General features: G+C 42.8%; 1 protein-coding gene and 1 long non-coding RNA gene across 2 annotated transcripts in view; one reads left to right on the forward strand and one right to left on the reverse strand.

The window, feature by feature from the left end:
- Positions 1-845, reverse strand: part of LOC139185304 (uncharacterized) — an 83,412-nt gene extending 82,567 nt beyond the window's left edge. The window contains exon 1 of the long non-coding RNA XR_011568923.1: positions 404-845. This is a non-coding gene — a long non-coding RNA (uncharacterized lncRNA). The remainder of the gene's footprint in view (positions 1-403) is intronic.
- On the forward strand, positions 38-17,964 carry LGALS3 (galectin 3). The gene is made up of 6 exons (XM_019968958.2): positions 38-173; positions 7,062-7,083; positions 8,562-8,930; positions 12,578-12,666; positions 16,046-16,211; positions 17,662-17,964. Exons 2-6 carry the CDS (start codon positions 7,066-7,068, stop codon positions 17,815-17,817), a joined length of 798 nt encoding a protein of 265 aa, XP_019824517.2. The 5' UTR covers positions 38-173; positions 7,062-7,065; the 3' UTR covers positions 17,818-17,964.
- Positions 17,965-18,711: the final 747 nt, after the last annotated feature.

Genomic DNA, 18,711 nt, shown 5'->3' on the forward strand with positions numbered 1-18,711 from the left:
CCAGCCTAGTTCGCACGGAGAGGCCGAGGGCGGCCGGGGTGGCGGCCCCGCCCCGGGAGAGGCGTGCCGGGCCGGGCGTATTTGAGGCGCAGAGCCGGCCGCCGCCCCGGCAGGACCACACCGCCTCTGCCCGAGCCTCCCCCGCGACGCGCGAGCCAGTGCAGAGGCGTCGGGTAAGTGGCGGGGGCGCCGGGACGGGAGTGCACACCCGCCTGCTGCAAGGCCAGGGTGCCCGGGCGCTGCTCGGTGCGCGGCCCCCTTTGCCGGGCTGGGCGGGAGCCGGAGATCGGGGCTTGGCTTCCCCGGGGAACCGCGCGTTCTGGGCCCAGGTTCCTTGGCTTCGAGCCCTCAAAAGAGGAGTCTGAGACTCGAGGAAAGTTAGCAACGACTTAAAAAAACTCACCTTAATTTCTTCGCGATGGACGGGTGTGTCACCCTCTGTGGCGACTGGGAGGCTCAGCCCGGGCTTCGCGCCCCGCGCCCCAGGTGGCCCGTGGTGAGTGGTGGGCGCGCGCGCATCCTCCCAGCTGCCTGCTTCAGCTGGGCGGGAGGAACCAGGTGCCCCTGCCTCCGTCCACGGTGGAGACTGCCCCGGCACTCTGTGGGCGGTTCCTCGCCTCTTAGCTTGGCTGTGGGATGGGGATGTGTTCTGCTACAGGTCAACAGTCCGGGGCTGCAGCCGCTCTCTGCATGCTGACCTCGCAGAAAATGGTGCTGCCCCAAGGCTGAGTGGGCATGTGCCTGGCTTGGCAAAGACCGCACACCCTCAGTTTTGGCAAATCCCAGTCCAGATTTGAGCATTAACGATCTCAGACCTGTGCTGGGGACGTGTGGGGTGTGGCAGAATTGAATGTTGGTCCGAGTGTGCAGAGCCCTAGTTGAGGTGGGGAGGGGTTGCTTTTAAAACATGTTTGAGAATATATTCTAAATTGTGAGTTGCTCATATCAAAGCACAAACATGCCTGCGCTTTGAAGAGTAGGAGCTCTGGGACACTGGGGTTGAGGTTTTGCCTTAGGCTTCATGCCCTGCCCTTAGCGATCCTGATTTCAGATACCTGGAATATTTGTAAAGTGACTCCTGGGAGTTGGGTTGCTGGACAATGAGGACGGTTTGACTTCAGTGACCCTGTCTGTTTCTAGGATTCTGGAAAAGGAATGGAAGAGAGGCTCATTTTGTTCTGCAGAAAACGGTGGCAATAAGAATTGACCACTTGGCACAGAGCATGAGAAAAAATTTTCACCAACTTCCAAAATTCTGATTCACTTGCCCCAAGTTTACAAAGTTGATCTTTCATGCTAGGAAATTGTGTTTCCATAAAAGTTCAGTAATAAAATTCATTGTCCCACAAGAATGTCCTTTTTAGACATTGTCTTTGAATCCCTAGAGTCGTGTCATCCATCCCTTTGATGACTGTGCCTCACCCTTAATCTATGGGAAATTGGAGCTGCCTAAATTAATCATGTGGGGGGCTTTTGCTTAAAATCAGCATTGTCTCCATATTCTGGGGAGAAGTTTGATGACGGGTCTTGAATGTTTTGAGCTTAGAAATATTAGGTGGATGCCTCACCAAGTTACATAAGAAGCAGAAGAGGAGGAGCACTGTTTGATAGATTGACCCCAGCTCATTTTTTAAAATGTAGTAGGCTAGTCTCGCTCTGTTGACAGGTCTTTAGTCAATGATATTTTGCTATGCTACAAATACACAGAAGAGCTTTATAAAAAGACTTTTTACTTATTGCTGCTGCTGCTAAGTCGCTTCAGTCATGTCCGACTCTGTGCAACCCCATAGACCGCAGCCCACCAGGCTCCCCCGTCCCTGGGATTCTCCAGGCAAGAACACTGGAGTGGGGTGCCATTGCCTTCTCCATTACTTATTGCTAGTGAGTTCAAAAGGCCGTTATTGGTCTCACCTATAGATACTGTTTGCCTAGAACTCTCTTCAGTCAGACTCTAAATGTTATCCCTAGTAGAGATCTATGTTCATATAATAAAATTTGAGGTGCTTATGTTACCTAAAATACCAGTTGGCTTGTAAACTTCTTGTACCTGAGACTCATGGTAACTGATCAAAAACTTAGCCTCTCTTTCCTGTTAGTTTGGGACAGAGGCTTCTGCTGAGGACAGCTAGTTAACATTTTGTGTCTGGTGCCTGAATGAATTCTTCTCATTAAATTCTGAGTGGTAAGCCTGCCAGGGCAGTAATTCCAGTTTGCCGCTGACTAAGTATCATGTGTTCTCTCTTGACTGATATTCAGCTTTTCCATATGGGGAAAAAAAAAAAAATCAGTAACTGAGAGGTACAAAGTAACTTTAACTTCCTTATGGCTGAGGAACTGTGATGAAAAAGAAATCCTAGGAAAGGACCAGTTTCCTTTATCCTAACTAGCATCTCTGAATTTGGCTTTGCAAATAAGCATTTTTGAAGCCTTGTTCCATGTTTCAGTAAGACCAGAAAGTAGCCCGCCTCTCCTGTGTTCTTTGGAGAGGAGTGTGGGCAGTGCTTGGGGTTCTGAGGAAATAGTTTATGATTTACTTCCTTTACAGCTTTTATAAAAGTTGGGGCCCTTTGTGGGCAGAAATTTCAGAAGTCCTCCTGGGAATCCAGGCAACTGAATTAATTGCTACATGGGTCTAGAATAACATAGTACAGTGGATAGCAACTCTTTATTAAAGGGCAAAGCTGCAATTAACAGCAGATTAAAAGTGGCCTGCATTCTGACTCATGTTTAAATTCCTTGTTCCAAAGTGATACTGAACTAATTCCTGTAGGTTTTTCCAAATGTGACGATTCAGATAGTATTTTTTAAATGTTTTTGCCTTTGATGTGGTGTTTCTTATCTGACTTCAAAATTCTCTGATTCTGGGAATGCCAGAGTTCACATACCTATAGTATCTGTACAGTGGGAAGTTTTTTTTTCCCCCTTTTCTTTTTAACATTTGATTGTCTCTTTATATAGGCTACTCATCTAAAAAGAAAGAAATTTTCCAGGCAAGTAGGAAGATGTTTATCCAAATAGATTTTTTAAAATTGTTTTTTGGTTCTCCTTTTACGTTCTAAGGTTGCTAACCTTGATTTAAAAAGAACATTGGTTAGAAACCTTTCCATCAGAGCGCTGATGGTTGGGAGTTGATATAATCAAAACAATGCATACCCAACTTTTAGGAAAGCAAGCTTTATCAGTTTAAATGTGGTTATAATTAGCAAAGTGACTGTGCAGAATGGCATCCTTATATTCAGTATCACTGCACGCTGCATGAGTCACCCAGCTAGTTTCTGACAAAAACGTGATCTCTTTTTTTGTTTACAATTTCAGCATGTTTATGCAGTTCCAAATGAGTAAGCCAGAGAATTAATTTCTAAATGAAGTAACTAATACTTCCAAAGGACTATACTTTAAAATGTCAAAGTGTGAGGTTTGCTACTAGTATAAAATCAGTCAGACTTAGGAGTCAGGGCGTTTGGACTCAGGTCCCTGCCTGCCAATGACAGAATGACTCTGGGCCACCATGTTAACTCTCTGAGACTCAGTTTCCTCACCTCTGAAGTAAGGATGTTAACTTTTCCCTGTCAATCTCATAAGATTATTATCAGAATCAAAATAAGAAAGGTGTGTGAAAGTGCTTTATAAACTGAAAACATCACACAGATACGGGGTGTCATTGTTCTAATGGGCTTCTCATGTGTCAGAGCACAACCCAAACCGTCCCCCTTGGTGTTACCTGAAACACAGCGGAAACAGAGTGGGGTCTGCTTGGCTTCTCCAGTTGTTTTGGTCTAGCTGGAAAATGGGGCTTCCCAGGTGGCTCAGATGGTAAAGGATCTGCCTGCAATACAGGAGACCCAGGTTCAATCCCTGGGTCAAAAAACCCGCTGGAGAGGGAGACCGCAACCCACTCCACTCCAATCCAAAATAAACTGAATATGTTTGAACAGAGACTTGGAAAAGAATAAATGTTACATTTTGGGCTAGCTGTCTTCGCATGAGTTTCTGGTTGTGATCAGCCTTTAAACATATCTAAGTTTAACTGGATTTATATTAATAAGATGGGCTTCCCTGGTGGCTCAGCCTGTAATGTGGGAGACCTGCGTTTGATCCCTGGGTTGGGAAGATCCCCTGGAGGAGCGAGTGGCAACCCACTCCAGTATTCTTGCCTGGAGAATCCCCATGGACAGAAGAGCCTGGTGGGCTACAGTCCATGGGGTCGCAAAGAGTAGGACATGACTGAGCAACTAAGCACACATATTAATGACACTTTATGAGGCCAGAGGTACAGCTTTAACTAGTTTTAACAACTGAAACTGCCTTTCTGTTTTTTATTGACCTGAATGGGTACTTTTATCTGAGGATACATATCCTCATTAGCTCAGGCCAGTGGTTCTCAAACCAGACACAATTTTGCCATCCTTTTGCTTCCCCAGGGTTATTTCGAAACATCGTGAGACATTCTAGGTTATCACAGTGCAGGCATGGGGGGAGGGGGTTTGCCGCTGTCGTCTTGTGTGTTGAAGCCGGGGATGCACATGATGCATAGAAGAGCCCGTCCCTGCGAAGTATCCCACCTGAAATGTCAGTGATGCTGAGGTCAGGGATAAGCTCCAGCACAATGGGGATATTTAAAAGAAGTCAAAACACTTAAAAAGTTATTGCTAAGTCATTGCTATGTTGCTCAGGAATGGAAGAGTTTGTGTAATCAAAAGAACTAAACTTTCTGCCTATTATGAAGTCCAAAATTGTTTCTTTCTGGCATCCAAAGCTCTTGACTTAAGAAATATCCTTTCAAACGACTTCACTGGCAGTCCAGTGGTTAAGACTCTGTGCTTCTACTGCAGGGGGTATGGGTTCCATCCCTGGTTGGGGAACTAAGATCCCACATGCCTCACGGCATAGCCAAAAAAAAAAAAAAAAGTCCTTTCTTTCCCTTTTCTGTAAGAACTCTTTACACTCTTTTAAAAATCTTTATTGAATTTGTTACAATATTATTTTATGTTTTGGTTTTTTGGCCACCAGGCATGTGGGATCTTAGTTCCCCAACCAGGGATCAGACCTGCTCCCCCTGTATTGGAAGCGGAAGCCTTAACCACGGGATGGCCAAGGAAGTCCCTGTAACAACTCTTAAGTTCCCCCTGTGGTAGCAGCACACTTCTCTAGGCAGTGGCAGTCTTTTGGGGAAGGGTATAGAGGAGAACCAACTTTTGCGTTAAAGAGTCGAATATTATATACTAAACGCAGTGAAACAAGCCCTGGGAAAGTCACTGTGACTTCCCAATTAGATCACTTGCAGTTTCCAAGTTGGAAGATGGGCACAGTGATAACCTGAGTGTATCCAAATATGTTTGAGAATGTCCAGATTTAAAAAGAGATGTGCAAAAATAAAAAATTAATAGAAGGTAATATTGAACTGTATTATAAGTAACAGCAGAGTAAGATAAAATATCTGGTGTATAAGTGAAGCATACATTAAGTTCTAGGAGGACTTTTTGTCTGCTTTTGTTTTACCAAAAAGTCTAGTATTTTGTATTTTTAGGACCTATCAAGTAGCCACCATTTAAGGGATCATTTCTTAGAATAATTGAATAACTTCAACAAGTAGGCACCTTACGGCTTCCCAGGTGGTGCTGGTGGTGAAGAACCCACCAGCCAGTGCAGGAGATGTAAGAGATGTGGGTTTGATCCCTGGGTCAGGAAGATCCCCTGCAGGAGGGCATGGCAACCCACTCGTTTTCTTGCCTAGAGAATCCTAAGGACAGAGGAGCCTGGTGGGCTATGGTCCATAGGGTAGCAAAGAGTCCGACATGACTGAAGTGACTCAGCACACACATGTAGACAACTTAAGGAAAAAGATTCTGATTATTGAAGATCCAGGTAACTTTGACCATAGCACAGGTGATTCTGGGTGGAGAAAATAACCCAGGCCTGAGGAGTCCCAAGCTGCCCTCCTCTCCTCATCGCCAGAGCACCAGCTCCGGGAGCAAGTGTAGAACATCTTGTTTGTTGGGAACTGGCACTGAGGGAGGAGCCAGAGAAGCAGGAATGATGGACTCATGGCCACCCACTGAGGCAGCTTTGGGCAAGGCCAGCCCTCTTTGGTAGCATCCTACCCCAAAATATTTTCCTCCAAATTGTCTGACATTTTTTTTTTAAACCTTGGTTTGTTATACTGCCACATATTTTCATGTGGAATAACAAACACCTTAAAAAAAAAAAAAACAGTACATCTTGTGCTCGCCTTTCTTCGCTATTGCTTCATATCCCCAGTCTCACCTTTCTTTCAACGTTTCGCTCAACACTGTCCCTGTTAGAAGTCTTCTTTCCAGTTGTGACTTCCTGTAGCACATATTCTGGCTCATAGCACCCATTACTTGTGACCCTTTCTGGCCTCTGGACCCTTTGATGATACATCTTAGCCAATTCCATCTTCAAACCCAGACCTGAGCCCGCCTATGGCCTGGCGCAGAACAGGCACACATTTGTGCAAATGAAGAAATAAGTGGGCAGTAGCAGCTATGTCTTGGGCACTGGGGTGGGTAAGGCAGAGACTGTCTTTCAAACACTAGGAGGAAGAACCAATGGCCTCTTTCTAAAACCCGGAAGAGGGTGTGGGGCTATTAGTGGGAACCTGAGGAGAGGTGGGCAAGATTCATTTGATGAACACTTTTTATGTGGTGGTGGAAAAAAAAAGCACAGGAAGGTAGGTGAAGGAGAACCAAAGACAAACCAGGACTGTTTACATTTGTTACCTAGGAAACGGCAGAGTACTGTACTTCCTGCTCTGCCACTTGCACTGTATAGCCTGTTACTTCCAGGATTCAGCCACAAAATAGTGTGATTAGAGTTCAGCTATGAGTTAAATAGGGCCTGGTGATTCAGGTGGAGACATTCACCCTTTGAGACATTTTTGTGGTTCCCCACCATTGATTTTGGCATATTTGGAGAATGGACTTGTGTTTAGAGAATGCCTGTACTTGACCTGTGCAATGAGCTGTTTGTGATGTTCATACAGAAACCAGTGAAATCTTTTAAGATCAAATGATAACCCCTGTTTTTTTTTCTCCTTTCAGGAAAATGGCAGACGGTTTTTCGGTAAGTGTTTTATGTCTGTTTTCCTACCTTAATATATATACATTCATGCAGGATGAGGGTTTTTTTGTTTGTTTTTTAACCACTCAAGTTTCCTGTTTAACTCTCCCACCACGTGGCTTCCTCTGGCCTCATCTATCCAATGAGGGCTTGTTAGGTGGAGTCTTGTTTTTGCAGCAACAGGTTTGGGAAGAAAGCCAGGCAGAGAGAGGCCTCACTAACAGTAACCCTTTTACCAAAGGCCTAGGACAGAAGCTGATGGATTCTGCCGGTGGGAGCTGAGAAGCCAGCTGAGCAAAGGGCAGTGTGGTTCATTCTGAGCAACCAGACTTTTTTTAATCCTAAAGTGCCCTCAACTCCTTCTCCCTTCCCAAATGCTGGAGTAAGAAGCAGCCAAAACAAATTCCTATTAGTATGCTTATGTATTCCCAAATTTCCTAATGGACTGACACGTCACCTAGAGCCACGAGCTCTGCTCAGGTTTGTTTTCTAAATCCAGTTTGCTTTCCATCATCACAGAGCCCTCTGTTTCTCTCTCCCTCCCCCAGGCCACATGGGCTCCCTTCACAGCCTCACTGTGTTGCCCCAACACCAGATCTAGGGTTGTGTTCCCAATGCATCAAAGACAATCCTGGCAGATCATATTCGGTCAACGTAGAAGTCTTTACTGGACCTCTTCCATGTACCACCTGGCAGTGTGCTAAATACTGTATAAAACAGGCAGGGAGAAAGCAGTCTCTTCCTGGAGAGAAAGGACACAGTCCAACACTGGCACGGTCTCGCAGTCTGTAAAGAGCCGTCCCAAACGCTGCCTCACTTGTTTGTCACAACCATCGTATGAAATAGATCATTATCCCCATTTTACAAGCAAATACACTAAGTCCGAAACAGGTGACATGATGGCTCTGAAATTCTGGAGCTCTTGATGGATAACACTGGATTTCTTGATGGATGGCACTGAATTTTAAACCAAACCTTCTGACTCCACATCGCAGGCTTCTCCCTGTGTACAAGGCAGCCTCTCTGGTACTAGCCTGGATGCCACCAAGTGGTAACTTACCTGGCGAACCCAAAGTGCAGTAGACATCCTGCAAAGCGAAGGCCAGCGCAACCAGGACCAGCTCGGTGGCAGGTTTTGCAGCCCAAGAGTATACTGAGTTTTGTGATTTTTTTTTTTTTCATGTCAGTTAGAAAGTATGTGCTTTTACATAGAGAATGGCTAGCTCCTGACTTTTGCAAATTACAAAAAGGCAACCCTCAATGATCTGAGATGATGGGAGGCAAGAGTAAAGTGATAAAGCATGTGTAATACCATAGTCAAATTTTAGTCTTAGGAACTCAAAACTAAAAGGTAGGAAAAACTTTATTGATATGAATTTCATATCTTCACCACATCCCTCTCGTTCTTAGATCACATATTCCTGAAAATTCTGTTGTGATTGTTTTTCATCCTATAATTTTTTTAATGTCTCTTTTTCCAGCTTAATGATGCCTTATCTGGGTCTGGAAAACCAAACCCCCAAGGTTGGCCTGGTTCATGGGGAAACCAGCCTGCTGGGGCAGGAGGCTACCCAGGAGTGGCCTATTCTGGGGCCTACCCTGGACAGGCCCCTCCTGGCCCCTACCCTGGACAAGGACCTCCTGGGGCCTACCCTGGACAGGGACCTCCTGGGGCCTACCCTGGACAGGGACCTCCTGGGGCCTACCCTGGCCCAACAGCACCTGCTTATCCTGGGCCAACTGCACCGAGTGCCTACCCCGGACCTGGGGCCTACCCACCTCCGGCACAGCCAAGTGCTCCTGGAGCCTACCCTGCTGCCGGTCCCTACGGCATCCCTTCCGGACCACTGGTAAGATGGAGTGAATCATTTAGTAAACTTCAACGTGATCAGGACCACGTTAATAAAGAACACGGCTGGGACTTCCCTAGCAGTCCAGTGGCTAAGACTCCGTGCTCCCAGTGCAGGGGGCCTGGGTTCGACCCCTGATCAGGGAACTGGATCCCACATGCCACAACTAAGACCCAGCACAGCCAAATAAATAAATATTAAAAAAAAAAAGAAAGAAGGAAAATGGTAATTGTCTGGAGCGGTAGTGTCATCAGGCTTCAGGAGACCTGAAGCTTGAAACTGACTGCTTAGAGCCATTTTGCAAGGACCAGGCACAGTGTATGTTGGTCCAATAGAAAAATTCGTTTCCGGTGTTTAGTGTATGTACTGTTAGTTTAAAGGGAAGCCAATGTGTGTTTTGAAGGCATCTGTAAAGCAGCTTTAACATAAATCAAGATCATGGTAATGGCTGTTATTACTGATAAACACTGAATATATAACATGTGTCAGCTGTGTGCTTCGACATGGATGCTCTCATTCAACTCCATAAGCACCCTGTAAGATACTGTTATTATCGCCACTTTGCAAATAAGGAAATAGGGCAGGGTTATACAACCTTCCCATGGTCAGAGAGGGGAAATTTGGGGCAACCACAGTAATCTGGTTTTTAAAAACCTTCTAAAGATAATTTTGTGATCTAAGGATTGAATTTTCATTTATATTAAAATTCATTTTAATAAATGAATTCTAACCATAAAACCCAACTCTGGGGGCTCCAGACACATCTTGAAGCAGTCTAGCTATGAGAAAAGAGTTCAATAGCAGTGTGAGATCAGCCCCTTTCAAGAGTGTGATGGCACAGGGAGTATTTGCTCTGCTTACTGGTCAGCTTAGAGGAGAGCAGAGAGACAGCATTAGGCGCATGAGAGGTGATGTGCAGGACCTGGACCACATACAGGTAGTCAGTTGAGACAGGAATATGGAAATTCTGGAAGGAAGAGGCAGTGGGAAAGAGATTAAAGAGCAGGAACCCCAGAATCTAGTGGTTAAGTCTTGTTTTTGTTCAGTCGCTAAGTCGAGTCTGATTCTCGGTGACCCCATGGACTGCAGCACACCAGGCTTCCCTGTCCTTCCCTATCTCTTGGGGTTTTCTCAAACTCATGTTCATTGAGTTGTTGATGCCATCCAACCATCTCATCCCTTGTCACCCCCTTCTCCTCCTGCCGTCAGTCTTTCCCAGCATCAGGGTCTTTTCTAATGAGTAAGCTCTTCACATCAGGTGGCCAAAGTACTGGAATGTCAGCTTCAGCATCAGTCCTTCCAATGAATATTCAGGGTTGATTTTCTTTAGGATTGACTGGTTTGGTCTCCTTGCTGTCCAAGGGACTCTCAAGAGTCTTCTCCAGCACCAAAAATTAAAAAGCATCAATTCTTTGGTGCTCAGCTTTCTTTATGGTCCAACTCTTACATTTGTATATGACTACTGTAAAAACCACAGCTTTGACTATACAGACCTTTGGAATCAAAGTGATGTCTCTGCTTTTTAATACACTGTCTAGGTTTGTCATAGCTTTTCTTCCAAAGAGCAAGGGTCTTCTGATTTTGTGACTGCAGTCACTATCTGCAGTGATTTTGGAGTCCAAGAAAATAAAATCTGCGTTTCCCACTTTTTCCTCATCTATTTGCCATGAAGTGATGGGACCAGATGCCATGATTTAGTTTTTTTGATTGTTGAGTTTTAGCCAGCTTTTTCACTCTCCTCTCTCATCCTTATCAAGAGGCTCTTTAGTTCCTCTTCACTCTCTGCCATTAGAGTGGTATCATCTATATATCTGAGGTTGTTGATATTTCGCCTAACAATCTTCATTCAGTCCAGCATTTCACATGATGTACTCTGTACAGAAGTTAAATAAGCAGGGTCACAATATGCAGCGTTGACATACTCCTCTTGCAATTTTGAACCAGTTCTTTTGCAATTTTGAACCAGTTCATTGTGTTGCTTCTTGACCTAAATGCAGATTGCTCAGAAGGCAGGTAAGGTAGCCTGGTATTCCCATCTCTTTAAGGATTTTCATTTGTTGTGATCCACAGTCAAAGGCTTTCACGTAGTCAAATGAAGCAGAAGTGGACATTTTTCTGGAATCCTCTTGCATTTTCTATGATTCACAGATGTTGGCAATTTGACTTCTTGTTCCTCTTTTCTAAATTCAGCTTATACATCTGGAAGTTCTTAGCTCACATACTGTTGAAGTCTAGCTTGAAGGATTTTGAGCATTTCCTTGCTAGCATGTGAAAAGAGTACAATTGTATGGTAGTTTGAACATTCTTTGGCATTACCTTTCTTTGGAATTGGGATGAAAACGTTCCTTTTCCAGTCCTGTGGTCATTGCTTACTTTTCCAAATTTTCTGACATATTGAGTACAGCACTTTAACAGTGGTGAAAAATCCACCTGCCAATTCAGGAGGCACGGGTTCGATCCCTGGGTGAGGAAGGTCCTCTGGAGAAGGAAATGGTAATCTACTCCAGTCTTCTTGCCTAGGAAATCCCATGGAGAGAGGAGCGTGACAGGTTACAGTCCATGGGGTCGTCAAAGAGTCAGACATGACTCCGTGACTAAACACCAACAACAAAGAGTCAAGAAACGACTCTGGCTTTTCAAGGCTGGACAAGGAGAATGCCAGCCAAGGGTCAGCCCAAACCAGGAACTCAGGAAGGGGATCAGATCGGGGAGAGGCAGGGGAGACCACTGCAGTTCACACTGGTTGGATTTGTGGCACCAGTAGCAAAGCCAGATGGGAAGAAGCACAAGACTAAAACAGATCAGATCAGAGCTAGAGAGAAAAAGACTTGGGCAATGGTTGAACCCAGGGGGAAACAATCTTAAAGGAAAAACAGAAGAAGCCAAGATAGAGCAGTGGAAATATTTATAACGCCTTGAACATAGACGGTCAGTAAATATTTGTCGAATGACCTGGGGAAGGTATTAACTGGAAAGTTCCCATTCGACAAACATTGAGTACCTGCCACCTTCAAAGCACCACACGGGGCGTGTGTGAATTAAACATCAGAGCACCTCAGAGGCCGGGAAGGTGCCACGGTGTTTGCCTGCAGGGAGCAGAGCTCCGGGATGAACATGTCATATGACAAGGATCTTAAGGGTGGCACAGAAATGATTGCAAGGTCTAGCTTAAGCCTTTCCAAAACACAGGCTCCATGGATGAGTTATAGATTAGGATGGTCCTTATCATGAGCGATACAGTCTCCAGAAGGGAACATATTGTCTTTGGCACTAATTAACTGATGGCCTTTTTCTTGATTGTTGTAGTTGTGTAGGGAGCCATTGCTCTTCAGGCCCTGGACAAGGTGGCCTGAGAGTCTGAAAGATGGCTTAAAGTAGGGTTACATGTTATTCACATATATTAATAGTGGTTGAACTCTAGCAATGTCTTTTTCTTTCTTCCCTCAAGAAAACATGACTCTCTTTTTGGAGGGGGGTGGAGATTGGGTAGCTGCATGGCATGTGGGATCTTAGTTCACTGACTGGGGTGAACTAGGCTGAACTCACACCCCCTGCAGCAAAAGCATAGCATCTTAACCACTGGGCTGCCAGGAAAGTCCCCCGGAACATGACTCTTTATTGATATATATGCATTTTTTAATTCTCAGAATGTGCCTTATGACCTGCCTTTTCCTGGAGGAATCAGGCCTCGCATGCTGATAACAATCCTGGGTACAGTAAAGCCCAATGCGAACAGGTAAAGAGCAAAATTAGCAAGTCTAACATATTGATTGATTTTGGAATAAAGGGTGATCTGTAATCAATCTCACCAAGAGGACAAATCCCTTGCTAAGTCTTGGGTCAAAAAGAAAAAGATGCCTAGTTGATCTGAGAGCTTAAATATTATACCTCCTGTCCTCATATTGGTACAATCTCCCTGTAGCTGTGACGGTCATGATACACTCTCAGATTTGTGAGCTTGGTTGCCTTTTCCGTGTTCATACTATTGGCCTGGTCTACAGGTGATAAGTGACAAGGTGGGGAACCCCAGTGATCTGAATAGACACTATTTACTTAAAAGGTTTGAAAAAACTTTACAAGTTAAAGTTTTAACTTGACAAAGTAATTGGTCAAAATAAATCAGTCTTCACCATTGGTACTGCTTTGGTTGAGGTGAACTAGAAGGGGCTAAGATTTTGAGTTCAATTCAGAAAATCCATGCTGATTTACAGCTGCCTTGGGACACCAGACTCTGGTTATCACCACTGGTTATATTTACATATATCCTGAAGGTGTTCAGTATGTCTGTCCTTGAGGTTGGTGGTACCATTAAAGCTCCTACAGCCATTAATTAATCTGTTTCTGGGTCTTATAGACAATACACAAAAGGTAGAAATTCAAGCTGTGTACACTGCTGCTGCTGCTGCGTCACTTTAGTCGTGTCCGACTCTGTGTGACTCCAGAGATGGCAGCCCACCAGGCTCCTCTGTCCCTGGGATTCTCCAGGCAAGAACACTGGAGTGGATTGCCATTTCCTTCGCCAAGCTGTGTACACAGGTTTATTTAATTCTGTAAATAGCCTCTGTGAGTACCTGTCACTCTGATCCTGGTGAATCAGCGGGAGCAACCTCCTCTGTTACCAGGAGGTGGACAAGTTCTGATCGGATCATTTTACATTCAGCCAACCAGTTCACTCCACCTCCAGCCAGCCTCCTCTTGTTCTACGTGGTAGTCACTATCTTAAGCTAGCTCTTCCTTCCACACAGCCTAGACAGCTTCTCTCAGCACAGTACTTCCCTACACAGTCAAACTGGTCTCACAGCAAGTTACAAAACATATACTCAATATATCTTCTGCCTGTATCCTCATCCACCTTGCCTCCCAAAATAACACAGGACCCAGAGCCCTGATCCTGTGCAGGCAGCACTCATGATTAGGTAATATCGGCTCTCCTGAGGCAGCTGCTGTTAAGCAGAACCACAATGCCATCTTTGCTTTACTTAGGACTATCACACTAGAAAGGTTGGGCTTCCCAGGTGGCTCAGTGGTAAAGAATCTGCCTGCCACACAGGAGACACGGGCTCTAATCCTGAGTCAGGAAGATCTCCTGGAGGAGGAAATGGCTACCTACTCCAGTATTCTTGCCTGGGAAATCCCATGGACAGAGGAGCCTGGCAGGCTACAGTCCATGGGGTCACAAAGAGTCTAACATGACTTATGAACTAAACCACCACCACCACCACTAGAAAGGTTAGAGACTGTGGTAGGTTAAAACCAATTTTGGTTGAAATGATTAGAGCGGTAGTAAACTGAGAAATGTATTGCTTTGAGCTGCAAAATCTATGTGAGGAATCGCATGAAAGAAGAAAAATCCTGGAAGTGGTAGAGATGACAATTACCTTTTCACTGCTGAGAAAGTACACGCATTGCATATTAAGTCAAATACAAGTTCTACTGCCATTTGACTATATGGTTCTTTTTCTGTGAATTTAATCATTGATGGGTGTGTGTATCTGTTACTGGGTGAATGAAAACACCCAAAGGATCATTGTTAATAGGTCTAGAATGCAGACCTTGCTTTAAAACAAGAGCTGCTTTTTTAACAGGACCAGCTGCTTCTGATATTAGTGCTCTGGGGAGCACACTTTTGAGAAACCGTGTGCAAAGTGTAGTGCTTTAACAGCCAGAGAACTTGTGTTTGTATTAACATCCAAGGAGAGAGATCAGGATAGAAAGTTTATCCAGCACTTCCATTAATTCCACTTCACATCACAGAATATTTAACACATTTATTATTATGACTTTACAACTCAGCAACAGGATACTGAACATTAACTATGTTATATCATTCTTGCTGTTTTAGGACCAGGTTTTCCAGTTAACTATGAGGAAGCCAGGGATTTGATAGTACTTTATGTGACTGGTTTACTTTTAACAGGGATTGAAAGTAACCTGTCAGGGCAGGAAAGAGGTAGCCGTATTTCCATAATGTCAGGTATAAAGTGCCCTCAAAGTGGCCCCAAACCTCTGCAAGGAAACCTTGATCATGTTTATATGTAGAGATAGTAAAAAGGGAAATACAGGTAAATAGGATATAACCAAAGACAAGGCTAAAAACTCAGCACGTATTGTCTTGTTTACCGTGGGATACTGTGGTAGTATGTCGAATATAGTACTGCCCCTAATCTGAGGTTTTGCTTTCCACAGTCTCAGTTACCCAAGGTCAATCACAGTCTGAAAATATTAAATGGAAAATTCCAGAAACAAACAACTCATAAGTTTTAAGTTGCCAACATTGTACACAGCATGGTGAAATCTCATGCTGTCCAGCCCCATCCTGCCCAGGCTGTGAAACCATCCCTTCTGCTGCATATCTGGTCTATTAGTTATCAGATCCACTGTCATGGTACCCCAGTGCTGTGTCCACATGGCCCTTATTTTACATAATAACGGCCCCAAAAGCAAGGGCAGTGATGCTGGCAATTCACATATGCCAAAGAGAAGCTGTAAAGGGCTCTCTTGAAGTGAAAAGGGGTCAGTACTCAATAAGGAAAGAAAACAATTATACACTGAGGTTGCTAAGATCTACAGTAAGTACAAATCCTTTGCCCATGAAATTGTGAGAAAGGAAAACGAAACTCATGCTTTTTTTTTTTTTGTCATATCTCAAACTGTAGAAATTATGACCCCAGTGCATAAATGTTTAATTCAGATGGGAAAGGTATTAAATGTATACAATATTTTGAGAGAGAGAGACCATGACTTTTGCAATATATTGCTATAGTTTTTCTATTTTATTAGTTGTTAATCTCTTACTGTACCTAGTTTATAAATTAAACTTTATAGGAAAAAGTATGTGTGTATAGTTGGACAGATAATTTGGTTCAATACTATTCGTGGTTTCAGCCATCCACTGTGGGTCTTGGAACACACATCCCACACATGAGGTAGAATTACTGGACTTGGCCCAGTGTACTTTCCAGTTTGAACCCATTCTATGGTTTATTTGCTTTCTGTTTAGAAAATTTTCCTGTACTTTATAAATGACTTGCTCTTTAGAAAAGTATATGTTCTTCACTTGATACAAATGTACAACTCGAATCATTTTACTAACTCTGACTTTTGACTTAAAACAGACTTGCTTTAGATTTCAAGAGAGGGAATGATGTCGCCTTCCACTTTAACCCACGCTTCAATGAGGACAACAGGAGAGTCATTGTTTGCAATTCAAAGCTGAATAATAACTGGGGAAAGGAAGAAAGACAAATGGTTTTCCCATTTGAAAGTGGTAAACCTTTCAAAGTAAGTTATTGCTATTATATGTTGACAATGTATATTTCTCATGGGGAATCAAGCTTAAACCACAACACACTGGAAATTAATTTTCATCAGTTGTCCTGGGACACCTAACTAGTACATCTGCTCCCCATCCCAGGGGAATGGTCTCAGAAATAGTGGCACATTCCTCAACTCCATTTAGGCACCTCACCATTGTCCCTGTTACCAGCCCTCTGAGTTTTGTCAACCCTAAACTGATTTTCTGGAAATGAGAAACATAGCATCTTTAATTTAAAAGGCAGAAAATCTCTCTTTTTTTGGCTGTAATGTGAGGCCTGTGGGGCAAATCTGCTCCCCCTGCAGTGGAAGCAAGGAGTCTTAACTACTTGCCAGGGAAGTCCCCTAAAAAGTCTTTATGATATAGTTGTGCTGAGATTTCATTCCTTAAAACTGCATGGTTAGCATGGCAATCAAAACTAAATTTTGTAAACTCTAAAATTAATTCATGCTTGTTTATGAAAAGAAAAATTTAGATTTTTTTTTTTTTTACTAAAAAGTCCTCCATCCTTTACCCTTCTCCCATCCTCACAAAAGTTACAACTTGAGTTATCTTTCCAGTGTTTTCTTATGACAAGCAACACATTTTTTATTTTTAAGCATGGCTTCAACAAATATTAGGTCCACAATGTTGGGTTAGGGTTGACTATACAGTGGGCAATAAAACAGCTAGACCATCAGCTCCTCAGGGACAGGGACTAACAGGGTCTATATTCTACATTTGGTGGACATCTTTCCTTCTCAGAACATTGTCACCTAATAATACTTCATTGTTTAGATATGCAGTAACTCAACCAGTACCCTACTGATGAAAATTTGGAGTATGGAAATATTACAAACAGACAAAACCTGGAAAGCTTTATTTATTTTACTAAAATACTGTGATAACTATCCTAATACATCTTTGCTTCCTAGAAGAGTAATTTTATTCAAAATATATATATGTTTAAAATTAAGATGAAGATATTGCCAAAGTGCTGCTTCCAAAATGATGTTAGAATTAATGCATCCTCTAACTACTGGTAGATTATGTTTCTCTTACTCTTGCCAAAACTGGTTATTATCCATCTTCATAACATTCACTTCTCTAAACAGAGAATTCCTACTTTAGCATTTATTTTTAATTTTTCTTTCAGTGTTTGAGACCATACAAAAGCTTTAAGTTTTTATGTAGAGGAATGATTAATCTTTTCCTCTGTGGCTTCAATTATATATCCTTTTAACAATTTATCATTTTGTTCCATTTAAATCTTTGAATAATTTGGAATTTATTTTTTTCTAGAAAGTTAGCATTTCTGACTTTGATTAGTTCTAACAAGTGATCAGAAAGATGAAATTTTAGACACCCTGAGGTTAGGCCAGACTGGTTTTAAAAGGAATGGGCATTTCTAACAGTTTTGTGTATGTGCCATTTCAGATACAAGTGCTGGTTGAACCTGACCATTTCAAGGTTGCAGTCAATGATGCTCACTTGTTGCAGTACAATCATCGGGTGAAAAATTTCGGGGAAATCAGCACGCTGGGAATTTCTGGTGACATAACTCTGACCAGTGCTTCGCACACTATGATATAATCTTAAATGGGCAGATACTTTTTTAAAGAAATGAATTTGAACGTAAACCTTACACATTTAAAAGGTTCATGTTGAGTGAAAAATTTTACCTTTATTGATCAATGTCCTTCTTGTAAATCACTGATTTAATAAATATTCTAAGAGTTACTTGTCTTTATATGTAATTTAATTGGGGCAATTTATTGTTGATAATACACAATGGACTTAAAGGAAAAAGAAATATGTGGCAATGTTAATACTGCATTAGAGTCTCCCAGTTTCCAATATTTGAAACTATATTTTTAAAAAGAAATCAGGAGTAAATACTACCACAAAATTAACCTCTCTCTTCTAGAGTTTGGTAAAAACCAATAGATACTACAAAAAAAAAACCATTCTCCTACTGTCTTACTTAAGGAAACATATTCAGGAAATAAGAAAAGCAAAGTTTACATACATATGACCTTTTGGACTTCTTGTAACTATTTTATCCTCTAAACTATACTTCACGGTTTCAAATCATTAATTTATACCAATATCGATCTTCCTATGGGTTCTTTTGGTTTTATGAAATCTCGATTTGTAGAAGGAAAAAAGTAGGTTTTTATTTGAAAATCCCATTGTCAATGCTCTATCAACCATGCCTTTCTAACCTTCTTCATTACCAGGAGGGTCAAAGATTAATATAATTTCAAAACTAGGATATGCTCAGACCACTTCATTTTATAGAAAACCAAAATATTATTTGATCTGTTGCTGTTTCTACAGTACCATCTTCTCAACCATGATCTCCTGCAGAGATCAGAATGCAGGAGGTTTATGAGGGAGTATATGCTCTTTCTCTCAACAGCTGTGAAGACAAGAATGTACACGACTGGGCAGAGAGAGAAGTGGAGCATCCACGCCTCAGTCTAC

The sequence above is a fragment of the Bos indicus genome, chromosome 10 (assembly GCF_029378745.1).
Source record: "Bos indicus isolate NIAB-ARS_2022 breed Sahiwal x Tharparkar chromosome 10, NIAB-ARS_B.indTharparkar_mat_pri_1.0, whole genome shotgun sequence".
NCBI lineage: Eukaryota > Metazoa > Chordata > Mammalia > Artiodactyla > Bovidae > Bos > Bos indicus.